The sequence below is a fragment of the Hemibagrus wyckioides genome, linkage group LG11 (assembly GCF_019097595.1).
Source record: "Hemibagrus wyckioides isolate EC202008001 linkage group LG11, SWU_Hwy_1.0, whole genome shotgun sequence".
Classification (NCBI taxonomy): domain Eukaryota; kingdom Metazoa; phylum Chordata; class Actinopteri; order Siluriformes; family Bagridae; genus Hemibagrus; species Hemibagrus wyckioides.
This window is the reverse complement of record NC_080720.1, coordinates 13,360,014-13,377,697: the sequence shown is the minus strand read 5'-3', so window position 1 is coordinate 13,377,697 and position 17,684 is coordinate 13,360,014. Positions and strand designations below refer to the sequence as shown.

The window sequence follows — 17,684 nt, the reverse complement described above, 5'->3', positions numbered from 1 at the left end:
GAACACAAGATATTAATTCAAGGTCAAGTGGTAGGACTCCAGTTTGATGAAGACCAACCTGTGGATCACGTGTGATTTCAGAGCATGACACTGAATTTTTTTAATTCTTTAAACTTACTCTTCTAACATCATAACCTTCATACCAATAATAATATAATAATATTCTGTTGGGGTGACAGAATAATTTACACTAGAATAATATGTAGGGACATCCAGCTTCAACCATGCAATAAGATCAGATAAAAAACTGTACAGACATCACCAGAAACAAATCCATCTCACATTTCTCCTTATCCTGTGATGCAGAGAAATATATTGATAATGATGGACCTCTACATATACTATATTAAAGGAGCTTGTTTCCCATAACACTTGGGTTTTCAATGTTATCTACAAAAGGCCAGCATGGCTGCAGGTTTTAGTATCAGCTAAACAGGAACCAAAATAAATGGCTGCAGCATCTCCCTTTGTGGATAACACTAACCACCCCCGTTTTATTACACTTAAACCACACTGTTCAGTATTTTCCTGTTCACATCATAGTAAAACATTCTAATTTAACAATGATCAGGATCTTTTGCTTGTAACACAACATTCAGTCATTTATGGATATGAGTCTATTAAGCATGCTTAAGCATGTTTAGATCTGGAAATTTTCTTACACACTTTATATTGTAAAGACTGAAAATGCATGAGTCTAGCAATAGGTATTGCATGTGAAGCTAACACAGAGTACACAGGGGAGAGAGCTTTAAAGAGAACACTTTTTTTCAGACATGCCCACTGGGCACCGGGGGACAATTTTTGGCAGACAACTTCAATCCCTGACAAATTCTCTGAAGACCACAGTGCTTAAAACTATTAGGGAGATATTAAAAGAAACTACAGTTTCAGCTCATTTTATGATCATGAATGATGAAATCAAGGCGACTATCATGTTAATAAATATGTGCTGATTACCATACAGATTCCACAGTGCTCTGAGATCTAAGCCTGAAAGGTCAGTGTGCGTGTCAGGTAATCAGGTTACGGAGGTGTTGTCTTGTTGCTGGCGCCTATTAAAAAATACATGGTTATATGATAGCAGTGACCTGATGGAGGTCTGCTACTTAACACATGCCTTTAGCAAAGCCCATACTGAACAATGAGCAGTTGCATTACCTAAAGTGTGTTTCATATTATACACACATATACATGCAAAAACTATTTAATCTGTGTACTCACAAAAGCACGCAGGTTTAATAAGCACAGGTTCAGTGAATCTGCCCTGTGAAGTCTGTATATCCTTTTCAAATTCATTTCCGCTGTGTCTCAAATAAACAATGAGGAAACAACAAGAGAAATGTCAAACATCTGACATCACCAGCCCTATAGATCTGTCAGCATAGTCTAGCAGAGAGACACTTCTTTCCTTACTCCCAATAAACATCACTGTCTGCTGTCAAAACACTGAATCAGCAGTCTCCAATTAAGCAGGAGCAAATCTGAGGCAGACACGCGACAGGCGTGCTCTTCCATACGCTCTATTTGCACTATGCCTTTTGTGTTTGGCCTTTCATCACACAGCAATAGACAGAGCAAACCATCGAACCAGCTGCAGGTTAAATCCTAGTGCTCAAACCTTGTCCTCATCCATTGAGCTAAAATCAGGGTCTTCTATCCATACACAGAGCAGGAAGTCAAACACATGGCCCATATCGGGTTTCATACATTGGAGAAATGTTGGATTAAGGCTTTGTGAAAAAAAAAGACTCAACCCAAGCAATCACGGATGTCTTTTCAATATTTCCATGGCATGACATGTTTAAATAACCACTGTCTGGGAGAACTATTGTGAGTCAGTGTGCTCTGTGTGATCTATAATGCTAACAGGTATTGAATATTGAATGTCAAAAAAAAACGACATAATCCAATCATTAATAAATACATAAACCTGTGGACCCAAGAGAGGCCAGAAAAAATGATTAACAAGAATATCTGGGTTTGGGTGATTCCTCTCTAGAGCTTTCGAGAAATGTGTCCTGCTTGACTGCATGTCAGATTGCTAATCTTGTATCTTGTAATCCTATTAGCCCATGCTCAGGCACTGTGCTTAATACGAGCTTTACAAAGAGACCACTCCATGCTGCTGTCCTTTCATACACTTCAGCCTCGACATCATGGCTTGCTAGACTCTTTTGTGTATGTATCGTTCCAAAAAATCTCTGTGATCAAAGAGCAGAGAGGGATAGTAACTAATCCAGAGCTGATTGAGGCCATTTGTAAGGGGCAGACCGTGGCAGGACACTCGACCATGGCAGCGAATCAAATGGATGACGTCATTCAGAGATGGGTGCGTGAACGGCAAATACTTATGAATTAAAAGTATATGTATTCATTAGTAGATGTATGAAAAACTGTTCAAATTAGAACTAAATGGTGTTAGAATTACACTTTGCTCTACAGTATGACACTGGTAATTAATAGGCAATTAATTGGGGAATTATTAGTAAGTAATTCTGTATGTTAGCTTATGATGTTTTCTGCTTAGATTGTAATAGTAAACAGTGTCTTCTGCTACAAACCAAAAACACTCTAAATGATATTCAAGTTAAAGAAATTTATATATACATATACATATACAAGTTTATTTGTAATACAGCAGGAAGGACGGTTGTTGTCATAAGTAAAACATAGCCAGGAACTGCTAGGAACATATGCTAGTAAATCTTTTGTAATATAATGAAAATGGGATTGTAAAATGTAGTGTATATTATACATGATGTCTTTTCTGGGACCAGAAATGTTTTTCATGTCTTATGGCACCAAGCACTTTTAAGGCCACCCAGTTGAGTGATGCGCTGGTCCTAAAACAAAGTCAGAAAACATTGTGAAAATTCATGTATTTACCCCATGCTTACATATGACTTAAAACAAATGTCCCTATGACATACTAGCTGCTTGCCACATCATTTCATATTATTAATGGCTAATCTTTATGTTTTATTATTAATTACTCATTACTTACTGTACTGTAAAATAAAGTGCTATTACTAGAATTAGTATACCACATTCACATTAGAATTATAAATGGCGTTAGAATTATAATGGAGAATAATACAGTGTTAGGGTATGCTATGAGTACAAAGTGGAAAATACCCAGAAATGTACCAGTCGATGTAACCGGATATGCATTGTTTAAAAGCGCATCTCTTTGAGCAAAACCTTGCGTCAATGAAATCAACTGAATAATAAGAATGCACAAATAATTCTGTTTCAGCGAAATACCCAGGGGAAAGGTTTGAAACCAGAAGATCATCAACTCTTCGTGAACGTTGGTCAAATGTGCATTGCTCAGGGTGACAGTGCACAACTGCTGGATTTTATCAGCGATGAGAAAAATCAGGTGAATGTGGAAGTAGTTCTAGTAATTGCAATGCTGACATGCTTCTGCAAAAGTCTTGCTCAAAAAGATTTCTAATTATGTTCCATGTACAGGCTGCAAATCCTGCATTTTCTGTTCTTACAATCAACAAATTTTATAAATGCTCACTCTGCTGCCCCACATTCAATTGACAATAGCGAAAAAACAAACAATAAGGAAGCTTTCCCATTTTAAAATCCCCAAGACTGAAGCAGTTACTACAACAGTCACAACTCTGCCATCATTCTGTCCCACTGAGGGCGGTGAACCCCAGGAAGTAGCTGCTCCTACAAAACCATCACTTTGCTGTAATTCCTAACTGACTTGCCTCCTCACCCCTGGGGTGTAAAAATGTAGTTTGGTGGAAAAATCAGTCAGATTTCTCGCTCCACTGGTAGCCCTTAGACGCAGTGCTCCATTAAGTGCCCCTGCTTCTCCTGTTCCTTTCACTGTTCCCTTATTTCCTGCAGCGTCTCAGGAGCATGTGTGTTTTAAACCAGAACTCAAAAGTCCATTCAACAGATCAGAGTCTGTGTACATTTGAAAATAAAATCAGTGTCAGATGTTTAGGTATAATAATAAACAGGAAACATGGCTTCTGTTACGTTTCTAATGCATGTATAAAGGGAAGTGAAATTTGAAATGTCTTCTACAGAAAGCGAAAATCTCTGCACAAGGTGCATTGATCTACTTCACCTAAGGTTCAGTAAGAAATAAAACACCTCAGGCATACACTGTTAGAACTGCAAATGTTGTTGTAGTGTAGCATGTCATTAAGCGTCATGCTACAATACGACAACACTCACTTTTCAACCAAAGTGAAGTATTTTCTTTCTCTTGTACCAGAACAACGTGCCAGTGATTGCAATTTTAACCTTTTTCGTTTAGAGTTAGCATACATTTAATTTCTTGGAACATCAGGGTGAACGTCGAGTCGCAATTATTTATGTCGTACCAGTTATTAAAAGTGCCTCGCACGCCTCTCTCTTTTCTCTGTCACTCTTCTAAGTCAAGAAGGCAAAAAATGTTGTCTTGATACCAAGAAACCAGAAGGCGTTAGCTACTCTGAAGACTTTCAGTCTGTGGTGGAAATTGTTGTGACTGTTAAAACTGACACTGGAGACCCCTTCCATTAATGTTAAACGTCTGCTTACAGAAAGTTGCACCACGACGAGATATTTTTCATTGTTAAATAACAAGCTGACGATACTATCCTGTATACTACACTAATACTATAAAAACAATAATGTATTAGAACAAGCATTTTACTATTAATACATTAACTAACTTATTATTTGAATCACAGCAGGCAATACAGTGCAAGCTCCAGTTTCTGATAAGATAGGAGAGTGCTGTGTTTTATAATGTCAATATGATGTACTTAGAAAGTGGCTTATTTTGTATTCAGGACATAGTGAAATCAATGGGTAGTGGTCTCATTAGGCCACTGATTAAGGAAGTGATGGAGAAAGAGAGGAATTCTGTACACTGTCACGCTGTGATCACACACCTTGTACAGGTAAGTAATAAACATGCAATCAAATATGACTGAGTCAAAGTGCTGTTCAGGTTGGAAAACAACGTTTGCCTTCTGTAGATCTGCAATGCAAATGAACTCCTGGACGTCTTGCTCAAGCAAGTGGAGGAAACTGATCCTGGTGCGATAGCAGACACCATCACTATCCTCATGCAACATATTCAACCAGGTAAATAAGCACCTGCTGTAGCTAATTGTCAGCACTTACAGTTCAAATATGAGACAAATGGAGCTGATCATTTTAACCTTTATTACAAACATTACGTCTTTTACGAACACAACTGCAGGCAGGTTTCTCAAAACCACAGTAAGATCTAAAGGTCTTTGAACTATTAACAGCAAACCTGTTAGTGATAACCGTCTTACAATGACTAGCCAAAAGAGCATGAACTTCACCATTTCCAAACACAGGAACACAGGAAATCGTAGAATGTGCCTCCCCCTGCAGTCTCCTAATGTAATTACAGTACTGATTTGTCTAATACTAACCCTCCACACAGTGCTGATGAGGCTTGATGATTCAAAGCCTGCCTCGTTGAGCCTGGCCCTGGATTCTCTGCACAAACAGATGTCGAAGCTGCCGGTACCATACACACACAAACAGGAAGAGGAAGACGTGCACGGGCTCGGTCTCTGCTGCACTGCGCTGCTGACCTTTGTGCAGCCATTCGTGCAGGAAGTCAAAAGTCAAGATGCAAAGAGTCCAGTGGCAAGCACGTATCATGCGAGAATGAGGACTGTGCTTTACAAATTGTAGGTTTTTAGAACTTTGCCATTATTCACAGTAGTGATAAAGACATTATAGAGAATGTTGTTTGCTACCTTGCCCTTCCTTCTTTCTCCTATTTCATCCACGCCGAATGACACAGGGTTAAAGTATTCTTATTCAAAGTCTTAATTGTGACGTTTTGCTTGTAGCTGCATGGAGAGTCTAAGGGAACCTCTCCTTGAAGCGCAACTTGATAGAGAGACTCACAAGTCCCAAAATTCTCCCCTCTGGAACTTTGCCACAGAGATCATGGTGAGCCACGCAAGCACCTTTCCACATTAAAAAAATATATTAACAAAATGCTTTCCAGTTTATCATTTATGCTTCATTTTAGACCACTCTATCAGCTATCCAGGAGCCTTTGCCCAATCTCCTGCTCTACTATCCCTTGAGAGGGAAAGAAGACAAGAGAGTTGTGCAAGATGACAGTCTCCTGCATGAATCAAGGGCTTGCCTGGCCTACTTGCTCTTCGTCCAGCTTATTGCCATTGAACTTTTCCCTGCTGTCTTCAGGTAGGAGGCATTAACTAAGATTTCCTAAGGTCTACTTTTTGACCAAGATTGTACTTTTGTATATTTGTCTTTACCAAACCTGCTGGCATAGGACACAAATCATCAGGCAGAATGGATAATCATAACATATTGCATAAAACGTTTTGAAAAAGTCAATTCTAATATCACTTTTTATTTCACAACTTTAGCCCGGTGTTTATCCTGCAGTGTAACATGGAGTACATCAACATTTTATTGGGCAGGTAATTTAACAAAATATGTTTCCGTATAAGTAACGGTGGCCTGTCCGATATTACATTAAAATAACATGAATGTGCCTTTTTTTCCTCATAGAAAAGATGAACCATGGATCTTGAAAGGTTTGGTAAGTTGAGGTCATGATCCAGTGTATAATGCTGAGGAATCAGTGATAATGAGTTGATTATGCATCTTACTGGGACTGATTCTGTCTCTTAAGGACTTGTATGTTAAAAGCTTGGAGAGAATTCTGGACAACAGCCTTCCAGTAGAGCTGCTAGAGCTGAAGATTTTTCATACAGTTACACAAGTAAGTCTCACTGCACTGCCGATCAATACACAATATATTAAAAGAGTTTTGAAGTGTTACACCGAGTTGCCGGGTACACACAGTATCTAAGTGCACTTTGCGGGGTATATGATTACTGATTGTTGTGTCAGACAACGGCTGACCTGATATCATTAGGTGATGGACTATTTTTAGTGCAGTGTAGTATGTGTTTATCAGGCAGAACAGTGCTGGTGGGGATTTTAGTGCTTACATTGTAAATGTCAGTTTTTCCATGCTCAATTTGAATAAATCTGACTCAATTCTCATATTCAGTGTAAATGTTTTCGGCTAAATCATTTTGCTTGATGAAATTGTTCAGCTCAGCATCACTGCTTAATAATTAACACAAAGCACAGGACTATTCATTTTACATTTCCCCTACAGGGATTAATAAATGTACATCTCATCTCATCTCATCTCATCTCATCTCTTCTCTTCTCATTACCAGACCAAAGTTTAATATTTTCCAGTAACAGGAAGTGCCAAAATGTGTATTCCGCTTATTCCACAGCAACGGGTCAACAAATACAATTCTGAACTTCTTACTAAATGACGTCATACATTTAATGTTGAATGTACACCATACACAAGAGTTCGTTCCTGTTATAACTTGGCAGCTATAACAGTTGTTCCCTCATCAGTTTCTCTTTTTTAAAAAGACCAACAAGGACGACTGCAATAACAAAAATATTTAAAAAAATTTTTTTTATAAATGTAAATCTCATGTAAATGAGAAACCAGAAGGTGCAAAGATCTGGTCTGAAAACTTTCCCATGGTGGAAAACTCACTGACGAATACAAAGTGCTGACACCCAACATTCCTTCTTACTATAAATATTAGATAAACCTCTCCTTAGAGACGGCTTCACCTTTTCAACGGTTATACGTCTTTAAAAAGGCCTCAGCACTGTATATTTTTGCTTGTTTCCGGAATCCAACAGTGACAATGAGATGTTTCAAGTCACCTTAAATAAGTAATAAGTATTTTTTTTCAATGGTCTGTTTAATTATGTATTTTTTGCTTTTCATGATACAGAACCTAATTCAAATCATGACTGACTGTCCTATCCAGCATTTGGTAAGTGTGGTGTAATCACTAGTTAGTACGTATTTCAATAAACGTGTCTGAGTAATACAACCGTATGATAATTCCTTTCATGTCTTTTTCAGCGAGTAAAAGCTCTTGTGGTGTTTCAGCTTTTTATAGAGAAACTCAATTGGGAAGCGAAGCATAAATACTTCAGGTATCTCTGTCATGCAACTTTCTCCATATATGTATATTGACATAGAATAAGATAACATATGACACGACGCGTTTTAATATAATGCACTTCGTACACTCCCAGGTGCATAATGAAAACCAGTCAGCACGCAGGAGTGGAAAGTGTCATTCTCACAAACATCAAAAATCAAGTGGAGAATTCAAGCAAGGTCAGATTCAGGTTATGTTCGATGATTCACCTTCGGAAGCCACAGTTGTAACTACAATTATAAAAGTGAAACTTGCTGAAGTAGTCAACACTTTAATGCTTATTGTAGTGACTGCAAAAAAGATTAAAGATTATAAATCACAGATTGCACAGATTTATATATATATATATATATATAATTTCATTATTTTATAATCTCTCTCTCTCTCTCTCTCTCTCTTCTCTCTATATATTTATAGAAATAATTTTATTTATTACATTATATATACTTAGCATATACATTGCGTTTTGTCTGATATCTTCATATCTGCAGGCTTAGCTGTCTACTTGAGAAACACGTCCTCATGTTGCAGATACCAGCAAGCTAAAGCCCTCACAGAAACTGCTAGTCCTGCTGCTATGCACATTAACACAGATTATAGATCACTGTTTTGTTTTAAAACAAAAACCAAACAATATCAGATTCATTGCATGATTTGGGTTCCTGTTACTCAGATTACTTTTTGACAGGAGAAAGTCATATTGTTTCTGCTCTTTCTCTACCATGATCTGAATTGTATCTGTAGTCAGATGGACAGATGGACAGCTGGTTTAAGGGAACATTACTTCTAGCGCTCCTGAGGGACACTCTGACATTACCTCAAGGCCCAGAGACAGACTTATTGCATGGGATGGACAGGTAGGCAAGTTACTGCTAGTGTCCTAAATATTTGTTTCATTCATTCCACACAATCTACTCTCTACTACAAATACGCATTTATCTTATGAGGATATGATCTGGTGCACTGACGCTGTAAACCTCAGGCTTCCGTATGATATGATTCAGTTTATTTGACAATACCACCAAATCTGCTAGGATACAATATAACACAAAACAATTCACTTCAGGCTCTGGTTGTTATCTGACAGACTTTGTTCTGATTCTGGGGTAGACCTAGCGTTAAGAAGAATTACTTTAAGCATCAGAGATACTAGCCTGTTGAATTATTCACACATCATTTTAATTTTTTTTTTTTCACACATCAGTTGTCTGTCCTTTTCCAATAATTAGTCAATTTAGTGGAATGCAACAAAGCTAGATGGACCTCTTTCTGATAAAACAACAAAAATAAAACCTCTTTTCAGACATCTGTATGAATTTCAACAAGTAAAGTCAATTCCTTCAACCTAACATTGATGAATTATCAGCAAAGAATGCTCACCCCGCCCCTTTCCCATTATCCTTTTGCTCTTTTCTTACAAGTAAATTCATATGAACTGTTATGAATATGCAACCATGAGTCATGTTCATGTCAAAAGTAGTGTGGTGCTAGGAAATACTGTCTTCTGACATGTCATAGGGGCTTGTAGCTAATCACTTTCACTGTTCCCTAAAAGGAGGCGAATTAGGCTGTAGTTATATTAACTGAATAGATCTGAAGAGTAAGCTTGACTACTGTAATGTAAAATATCTGAGTTGATAAGCTGATCTGTAGAAACATTGACCTGAATTGGAACACATAATCCATGTATGCCACCTGCCTCTGCCTTGAGAGATGTTTTATTCAAATGATATCATTCAGCCCTGTCAATTATTTATTGATGATTCTAGGAAAATAGCCATGATCCCGCAGCACAGACCATATGGCAGGCAGGTGGATGCTGTAGGGCAGATCCTGTGTCCTTCCTAAATAAGACCAGAATGATTGATTGGCATGAACTGCTCTGGATAGTCTGTCTTTGATTAATTAGTGTAACCTTTGACCAGTGTGATACAACATGTGATTTAAAATGAATTATTCCTGACATCCCCCCATATTAATAATGATTAGAAAATAAAATCAGCTGGTCTTTTTCCAGTCTTCAGCTATGTAGTTTGCCTCCGATTCTTGATCATGGCTGACAGGAGTCGGACCTGATGTGGTCTTCTGCTGTTGTAGCTCATCTACCTCACAATTTGACGTGTTATACAAGGTTTCCTGTCAGCTCACACCAGTATGGTCATTCTCTCTCGCATCATCAACAAAGTTGTTTTTTTTTGTCACACCATTCTGGGTAAATTCTAGAAACTGTTGTAGGTGATTTTCCCAAGAAATTAGCAGTTTCTGAAATACTCAAACCAGCCCATCTGGCACCAACCTTCACACTACGGTTAAAGTCACAGACACCATGCGTTTCCCCATTCTGATGTTGATGTGAGCATTATATGAAGCTCTTGACCTGTATCTGCATGACTGTATGCATTGTGCTGCTGCCACATGATTGCTGATTGCATAAATGAGCATTTATACTGGTGTTTCTATTAAAGTGACTGATAGGTGTATATTTATATTTCCACTTTTGCTATACTGTAGAGTCATGGTGTCTCTAAATCTTTTGAGATATCTACTCATCAGAGAAAGAAACAAATCTGTAAGTCTGTAATGCACAAATATATAAAAAAAAGACTTTTATTTTATAATAGAACAAATTCAGCTCTATGAATGGGATGTCCAGGTGTATTTTTTTTAGACAGGTATTTGGACAGACCTTTGTGACATTGCTGAGAGCTACATAGAAATCCTGCGTGTGTGTCTCACCATGTCAAAATCATACTATGGGTCAGAACTAAAGAGACTTCATGAGGACAAAAAGGTCAAAGTGAGAGGTAAGAGAGTTTCATTTTTAACATTTTAACTATTGGCAATTTCCATCTATTATAAAACTCATATCCAGTTATTATTATTCTACTTTATTTTCAGCTAGTAACTGTTTTTATGATAAGTGTAGCTTTTTATAGTAAAGAACAACATCTTCTTAACCTTTTTATCTCTAGAACTGAAAGAGGCCTCAGGAAAAAAATCAGTTCAATATGTGAAAAACAAAGTGCTAGGTGGAATGCCAAGTGAGGCACAGGAGAAGGTAAATCATCGTCCTCCTAATATCCTTAGTACAGTGAGTTATTGTGATTTAAGCCTTAATATAGTGAGTGTGTAGATAAAAATGGACATATTTTGTAATTACAGGTACTACAGTGTGCACTTGTTACATATGATCTGATGGAGAGTCTTGTCATCCGGATAGAGGAGATCCTAGAGGACAGAGTATAACATTATCCTTTTTCCTATGCAAAGTTGACTTGTAATATTAATAACAATATGAGGTGTGAGCAATTGGTACTGTATGTGTTAAGCTCATTCAAAAGTAAATTAAACCTGCTAGGGAGAAAAAAAAAAACCTTTTATTCAGGAGATGCCAAGAATGGATTGTTTACTTAGACCAATGAAAACACATGCCATATTATACATATTGCAGAATACATTCAGTGTACTGTTAATAGAAAGTCTTTGTAGATGCTGTAATAGAAAACAGTCTGGAGGCAGCAGTTATTCTGGAATACAACTTTTTTTAGGTTAAATTCATAAAAGTTAGATGGTAAAAGGTAAATGTTGAAGTGTGGCTGCATGACTGGTGTTTGTGCTTTTATATTTAAATATGACTCAGGACTCTGAATGTAAGACTCAAATAAAGTTGATGGAAATTATTTACCCTTAAAAATGTCCAAGTTCTTTAAGAAAGTTTCATGGCTTCGTTTGATGATGTCAGCTCGAGCTGAATGCATCCGCTCCTGCAGTCTATCCATGTGTGGTTTACTTGTGGCCTGAAATATACAACTGCACTGTGACTTTTGACCTTATAATAAAACTCGTATGATTACATGGCAAACATACCTATAGTTGCAATAAATACGTTTTTTCTCCCTCTTTGAATTAATTACTGATCATAAAATCAAGCAATCTAATAACTATTAATACAAAAATAGCTGTACGTTTTATGGTGCTGAATTCATTAATCCAGATTATTCCAAAAATGTTTGCAAACTTGTTCAAGCAACTATATATCTGTGAACTGAACAGAGCTCTGTACAAACATAATACTGAAATATCCTAACAACTTTAAGCATTATACACCGATCTTGCCATAACATTATGAGCACTGACAGGTGAAGTGAATAACACTGATGGTCTCCTCATCATGGCACCTGTTAGTGGGTGGCATATATTAGGCAGCAAGTGAACATTTTCCTCAAAGTTGATGTGTTGATGGGGACAGGGTCATGGGTGGCCAAGGCTCATTGATGCACGTGGGGAGTGAAGGCTGGCCCGTGTGATCCAATCAAACAGACGAGCTACTGTTTCTGATAGAAAGGTGTTAGAGTACACAGTGCATCACAGTTTGTTGTGTATGGGCTGCATAGCCCGCAGACAAGTCAGGGTGCCCATGCCTACGCATGGTCACCGAAAGCACCAACAATGGGCACGTGAGCATCAGAACTGGACCACAGAGCAATGGAAGAAGGTGGCCTGATCTGATGAATCACGTTTTCTTTTACATCACGTGGATGGCCGGGTGAGTGTGCGTCGCTCACCCGGGGAACACATGACACCAGGATGCACTATGGGAAGAAGGCAAGCTGGCGGAGGCAGTGTCATGCTTTGGGCAATGTTCTGCTGGGAAACCTTGGGTCCTGCCATCCATGTGGATGTTACTTTGACACGTACCACCTACCTAAGCATTATTACAGACCATGTACACCCTTCCATGGAAACGGTATTCCCTGATGGCTGTGGCCTCTTTCAGCAGGATAATGCGTTGTACCACAAAGCAAAAATGGGCCAGGAATGGTTTGATGAGCACAACAATGAGTTTGAGGTGTTGACTTGGCCTCCAATTATTCCCCAGATCTCAATCAAATTGAGCATCTGTGGCATGTGCTGGACAAACAAGTCCAATACATTGAGGCCCCACCTCAAAACTTACAGGACTTAAAGAATCTGCTGCTAACATCTTGGTTTCAGATTCCACAACACACCTTCAGGGATCTAGCAGAGTCCATGCCTTGACGGGTCAGGGCTGTTTTGGCAGCAAAAGGGGGACCAACACAATATTAGAGAGGTGGTCATAATGTTATGGCTGACAGGTGTATAGTATAATTACAAGTATAATAAAGTCAGAAAAGATGCAAGTAAATAGAATAATAGGTCCCGTTACTCACTTTAGCGATGGTCACCACTCCCTTGACAGTCTCTCCATTACTATGCACAGGTAAGATTTTGAGGTTACTGCCAAAGAACCTGGTAGAGAAATCAAAATATAGCCTATGAGGAGTATGTTCAATATTATTAGGAACCCATTTCTTTATGTTTAAAAAAACTCAGTAGTGCATCGGTCCAGCGGAGCTCCATATTCTTGAGCACAGCTTTCTCTTTATTCACCTGTTCTGAAGTTCAGACACAATTTTCAATTCTCTTGCGCCATACGCTGGTGCCTGGAGCAAAAGAAAGCTGTTCCTGTGGACCTGGATGAACTTTTCAATCTTGTTAAAGAATTCTTCACACCCCGTTTCAGGAAACTCCTCTGTGGTGATCAGCATAAAAGCCACACCTGCACATGAGATTAAAATCACACTGATATGAAGTAAAGGAACAGAAAAGAGAAAACAGCAGTTTGAGAAGTACAGAAAGTTATATCTGGCAAATTCTCAAACTTTATGCAGCCAGGAACTTCTTAATTAAAAAAACAAAACAAAAACAAAACAGATTTATTTTACAAACACAACTGTTCAAATATTAGGTAGATCATTTAAATATGCACAACAATATTTTTGCTATTTATTTTTCTCTCTGAGAATGTATTTTGTTAAGTGTTATTAGATTCAAGTACAATAACTTAATAGTGGGTTGTGATTGCAACCATTGGAACAAAACATACATACATACATACATACATACATACATACATACATACATAAATAAATAAATAAATAAAAAAATAAAATAAAATAAAATAAAATAAAATAAAATAAAACAAGCTTCACATACATATCTTCGGTTCCCAGACCCCACTTTGAGACCTCTGCATGTCAGAAAGTATTATTTCAACCTAATCTCTAAACATTTAAACTTTATCTCTGTTTATCAATTGTAAGAAATTTTACTAAACTGAGAAAAGAATAGGAACTTCTCTGTGGTTATTGCACATACGTGTAGGATAGAGATCCTGCTGAAAAACAGGTTTAGCAGAGATGATTCAGCACAGTGACGAGCAGAAAATGTGCACTAAGTGTAAAACGCTTGCACTGGTTGCAAAGGTCAGTATTTCTCAACCCTCTTCCTTTAGTGAAATATATCCCCGTTTCAAGCCTGAGCTCGGGGCTGTGTGTCGTTTGACATGTTCTCCCTGTGTCTACATGGGTTTCCCTTATCGTTCTCGGACTCTCTCCAACATTCGAAAAACACTTGAGTGAGTATTGGTGCAATGACTCTTTAAAATGAATGTATGTGAGATGCCCTGTTATGGACTGAAGTTCAACCCATGGTATACACAGACCAGGGATCACATTATGATCACCTGCCTAATATTGTGTTGGTCCCCCATTTGCTGCCAAAACGCAACAAACTGCGATGCACTGTGTATTCTGACAGCTTTTTATCAGAACCAGCATTATCTCTTCAGCAGTTTTGAGCAACAGTAGCTCGTCTGTTGGATCGGATCACACGGGCCAGCCTTCACTACCCATGTGCATCAATGAGCCTTGGCCACCCATGACCCTGTTGCCGATTCACCACTGTTTCTTCCTTGGACCACTTTGATAGATACTGACCACTGCAGGCCGGGAACACTCCACAACGGCTGCGGTTTTGGAGATGCTCTGATCCAGCCATCACAATTTGGCCCTTGTCAAACTTGCTCAAATCCTTATGCTTGCCCATTTTTCCTGCTTCTTACACATCAACTTTGAGGAAAATGTTCACTTGCTGCCTAATATATCCAACCCACTAACAGGTGCCATGATGAGAAGATAATCAGTGTTATTCACTTCACCTGTACACAACACCTCATAATGTTCTGCCTGATCGGTGTAATACTGGAATAGGGTTCTGACCTACCATGACTGGGGTTAAGCAGTTACTGAAGATAAAGGAATGAATATAAATGTGTATAGTATTTTTATTTGTTTAGTATAGTATGTTTATTTGAACAGTAGAACTTTTTTCCATTCCTGAACTTTCCACAAAGAATTACATTTATTTATTTATAGACCAGTTATAAGGGTGTTTGGACTAAACCCTTTAAATTCATGATTAATAACAAAGAAGTACTATATATATATATATATATATATATATATATATATATATATATATATATATATATATATATATTGCGCTTTCCAGCACTTTAACAATATTAAGTTTGACTCCCTGGACTTCACATCGAAAGCCACTGGTTTAGGGTTGTTCCTTGGACAATCTTATTCATCCCTTCAAGATTCAAGATTCAAGAAGCTTTATTGTCATTTCAACCACATATAGCTGACGCAGTACATAGTGAAATGAAACAACGTTTCTCCAGGACCTGGTGCTACATAAACATACAACATAAGCTCAAACACAAAAACAACACAGAGCTAGGACCGAAAGTTCATCCAAGCCACATAAAGTGCACAGTGTGCAGCTAGGTGCAAACAAAGCAGCAACAAGACAGTGCAAAAATAATAAATACCAAAAAAAACAAAAAAAAGACAACACAAAAACACAGGACACTTAGCACCGAAAAAGAAGAAAAAGAACGTGCAATGAAATGTAAATGAAATGTAATAAAATGAGATGATGATGAACTTTGGGGCCTGACAACATGTATTGTGCAAAAATACAATATAGCAGCAGTTGAGATAAAAAATAGAAATAAACATAAATATAAATATAGGAGCAGATGAAAAACACAGGGGCTGAGGTAGTGCAATAAGTATCGAACAATATAAGTTATGTGTGTGTGAGTGTGTGTCCACACAGGTGAGAGAGAGAGAGAGGGGGGGGGGTGTATGTGTGTTAGAGACAGAGAGTTATGTACAGTTCAGTCCTGAGTGTGTGTGTGTGTGTGTGTGTGATGATAAGTTTTCGGACACCCCTCCAAATCATTGGATTCAGGTGTTGTTTTCAGGGCTTGGGCTTGGCCCCTTAATTCTGGTGAAAGGAACTCTTAATGCTTCAATATACCAAGACATTTTGGACAATTTCCTGCTCCCAACTTTGTGGAATTATTAGAGCAGAGACTATGAGCCAGACCTTCTCGTCCAGCATCAGTGCCTGACCTCACAAATACGCTTCTAGTGGAATGGTCAAAAATTCCCATAAACACACTCCTAAACCTTATGGAAAGCCTTCCCAGAAGAGTTGAAGCTGTTATAGCTGCAAAGGGCAGGCTAACTCCATATTACATTCATGTGCATGTAAAGGCAGATGTCCCAGTTTTGTCCTGGCTCGCAGACTCCGCTTTAATTCATCCCAGTGGTGTTCTATCAGGTTGAGATCAGGACTCTGTGAAGTTCCTCCACACCAAATTTGCTCATCCATGTCTTTATGGACCTTGCTTTGTGCACTGGTGTGCAGTCATGTTGGAACAGGAAGGGGTCATCCCCAAACTGTTCCCACAAAGTTGGGAGCATGAAATTGTCCAAAATGTCTTGGTATGCTGAAGCATTAAGAGTTCCTTTCACTGGAACTAAGGGACCAAGCCCAACCCCTGAAAAACTACACCTGAATTCAATGATTTGGAGGGGTGTCCCAAAACATTTGGCAATATACTGTATGTTAGAGCAGGGAAACATATATTAAATAAACACCGCGGATGTTCTCCATCTTGGCTTTAATTTTACCTGAGAGAGGAAAGACCAGTGTCCCGGGTTCAATACTGTCTGAATAACGAAGTAGGTGTTCTTGTGCTAAAAGCAGCCCTGTAATTTCATTATTCTGTCAAGACAACATAAATAATTAAAATTAAGTATAACGTTAATCTTAAATAGAGGCTAAAATGAAAACTATTGGATAAAGACTCGAGGAATAGCTAGCTCGTTAGCTAACGAGCTAATGAAAAAGTTCATGCTCTCCACCTGAAGGGAAGTGCTGACAATAACAGTTGTTTTCCACGAAGTATCTGTGTCGTTATTTGCCATTTTAACTGCTAAAAGTATACGGAGATAAGACAATATTTCAGGAACGAACTTATTAACTTAATAATGAATTACAGCTCAGAGCACGTGACCGTGACTAGCGGTTTAATGGAGCCTCCACTTCAATCAGAGAGCTGTCAGATTTCATTCGTCTTTGCATTTGCCTATGTTTATTCTTTTTGTACCCTTAATAAATCTGTCAATTTGATTTATTTAGCGCTTAATTCAGTAGTATTTTATAAATGATTTGACATTTTAAAAATCCAGACAGTCAGTAAAGCTGAGGCGATGTGAATGCTGTTGTTGATCAGATCGCGTGAGTGCTTCTCCTCACACAGAACAATGGCGCCATCTGGCGGTGAAAAGGGTAACTCGTGTGATTTCTTTATTATTTAATAATTCTTTTAAGCATATTGTACGCTAGAATTGTATTGGCAATAATGATTAAATATAATGTTATCCATAAGTCCCGTTACCGCTTATCGAATACACC

General features: G+C 38.1%; 2 protein-coding genes across 2 annotated transcripts; one reads left to right on the top strand and one right to left on the bottom strand.

The window, feature by feature from the left end:
- The first annotated feature begins 2,293 nt into the window (after positions 1 to 2,293).
- Positions 2,294 to 11,591, top strand: glmnb (glomulin, FKBP associated protein b). Its single transcript, XM_058402521.1, has 18 exons — positions 2,294 to 2,332; positions 3,260 to 3,385; positions 4,812 to 4,922; positions 5,001 to 5,109; positions 5,441 to 5,693; positions 5,859 to 5,961; positions 6,044 to 6,222; positions 6,411 to 6,464; positions 6,556 to 6,586; positions 6,680 to 6,769; positions 7,827 to 7,868; positions 7,961 to 8,034; positions 8,137 to 8,221; positions 8,787 to 8,899; positions 10,554 to 10,611; positions 10,711 to 10,846; positions 11,015 to 11,100; positions 11,205 to 11,591. The coding sequence occupies exons 1-18, from the start codon at positions 2,294 to 2,296 to the stop codon at positions 11,286 to 11,288; spliced, it is 1,773 nt and encodes a 590-aa protein (XP_058258504.1). The 3' UTR covers positions 11,289 to 11,591.
- Positions 10,683 to 17,413, bottom strand: LOC131361439 (protein SPO16 homolog). The gene is made up of 6 exons (XM_058402522.1): positions 17,132 to 17,413; positions 16,898 to 16,991; positions 13,455 to 13,623; positions 13,235 to 13,313; positions 11,728 to 11,839; positions 10,683 to 11,270 (listed from the first exon to the last, which is right to left on the bottom strand). The coding sequence occupies exons 1-6, from the start codon at positions 17,192 to 17,194 to the stop codon at positions 11,251 to 11,253; spliced, it is 537 nt and encodes a 178-aa protein (XP_058258505.1). The 5' UTR covers positions 17,195 to 17,413; the 3' UTR covers positions 10,683 to 11,250.
- Positions 17,414 to 17,684: the final 271 nt, after the last annotated feature.

What these genes read in the sequence shown, in the direction of transcription:
- LOC131361439 (XM_058402522.1), bottom strand. Translation starts at nt 17,194, where the DNA reads ATGGCAAATAACGACACAGATACTTCGTGGAAAACAACTGTTATTGTC. An exon ending in ACTGGTCTTTCCTCTCTCAG is followed by an intron (nt 13,624 to 16,897) that starts GTAAAATTAAAG and finishes TCTCATGTGCAG; the next exon opens with GTGTGGCTTTTATGCTGATC. An exon ending in GAACTTGGACATTTTTAAGG is followed by an intron (nt 11,271 to 11,727) that starts GTAAATAATTTC and finishes TCTGTCCTCTAG; the next exon opens with GATCTCCTCTATCCGGATGA.
- glmnb (XM_058402521.1), top strand. Translation starts at nt 2,294, where the DNA reads ATGGCAGCGAATCAAATGGATGACGTCATTCAGAGATGG. An exon ending in TGATCACACACCTTGTACAG is followed by an intron (nt 4,923 to 5,000) that starts GTAAGTAATAAA and finishes TGCCTTCTGTAG; the next exon opens with ATCTGCAATGCAAATGAACT. An exon ending in CATGGATCTTGAAAGGTTTG is followed by an intron (nt 6,587 to 6,679) that starts GTAAGTTGAGGT and finishes CTGTCTCTTAAG; the next exon opens with GACTTGTATGTTAAAAGCTT.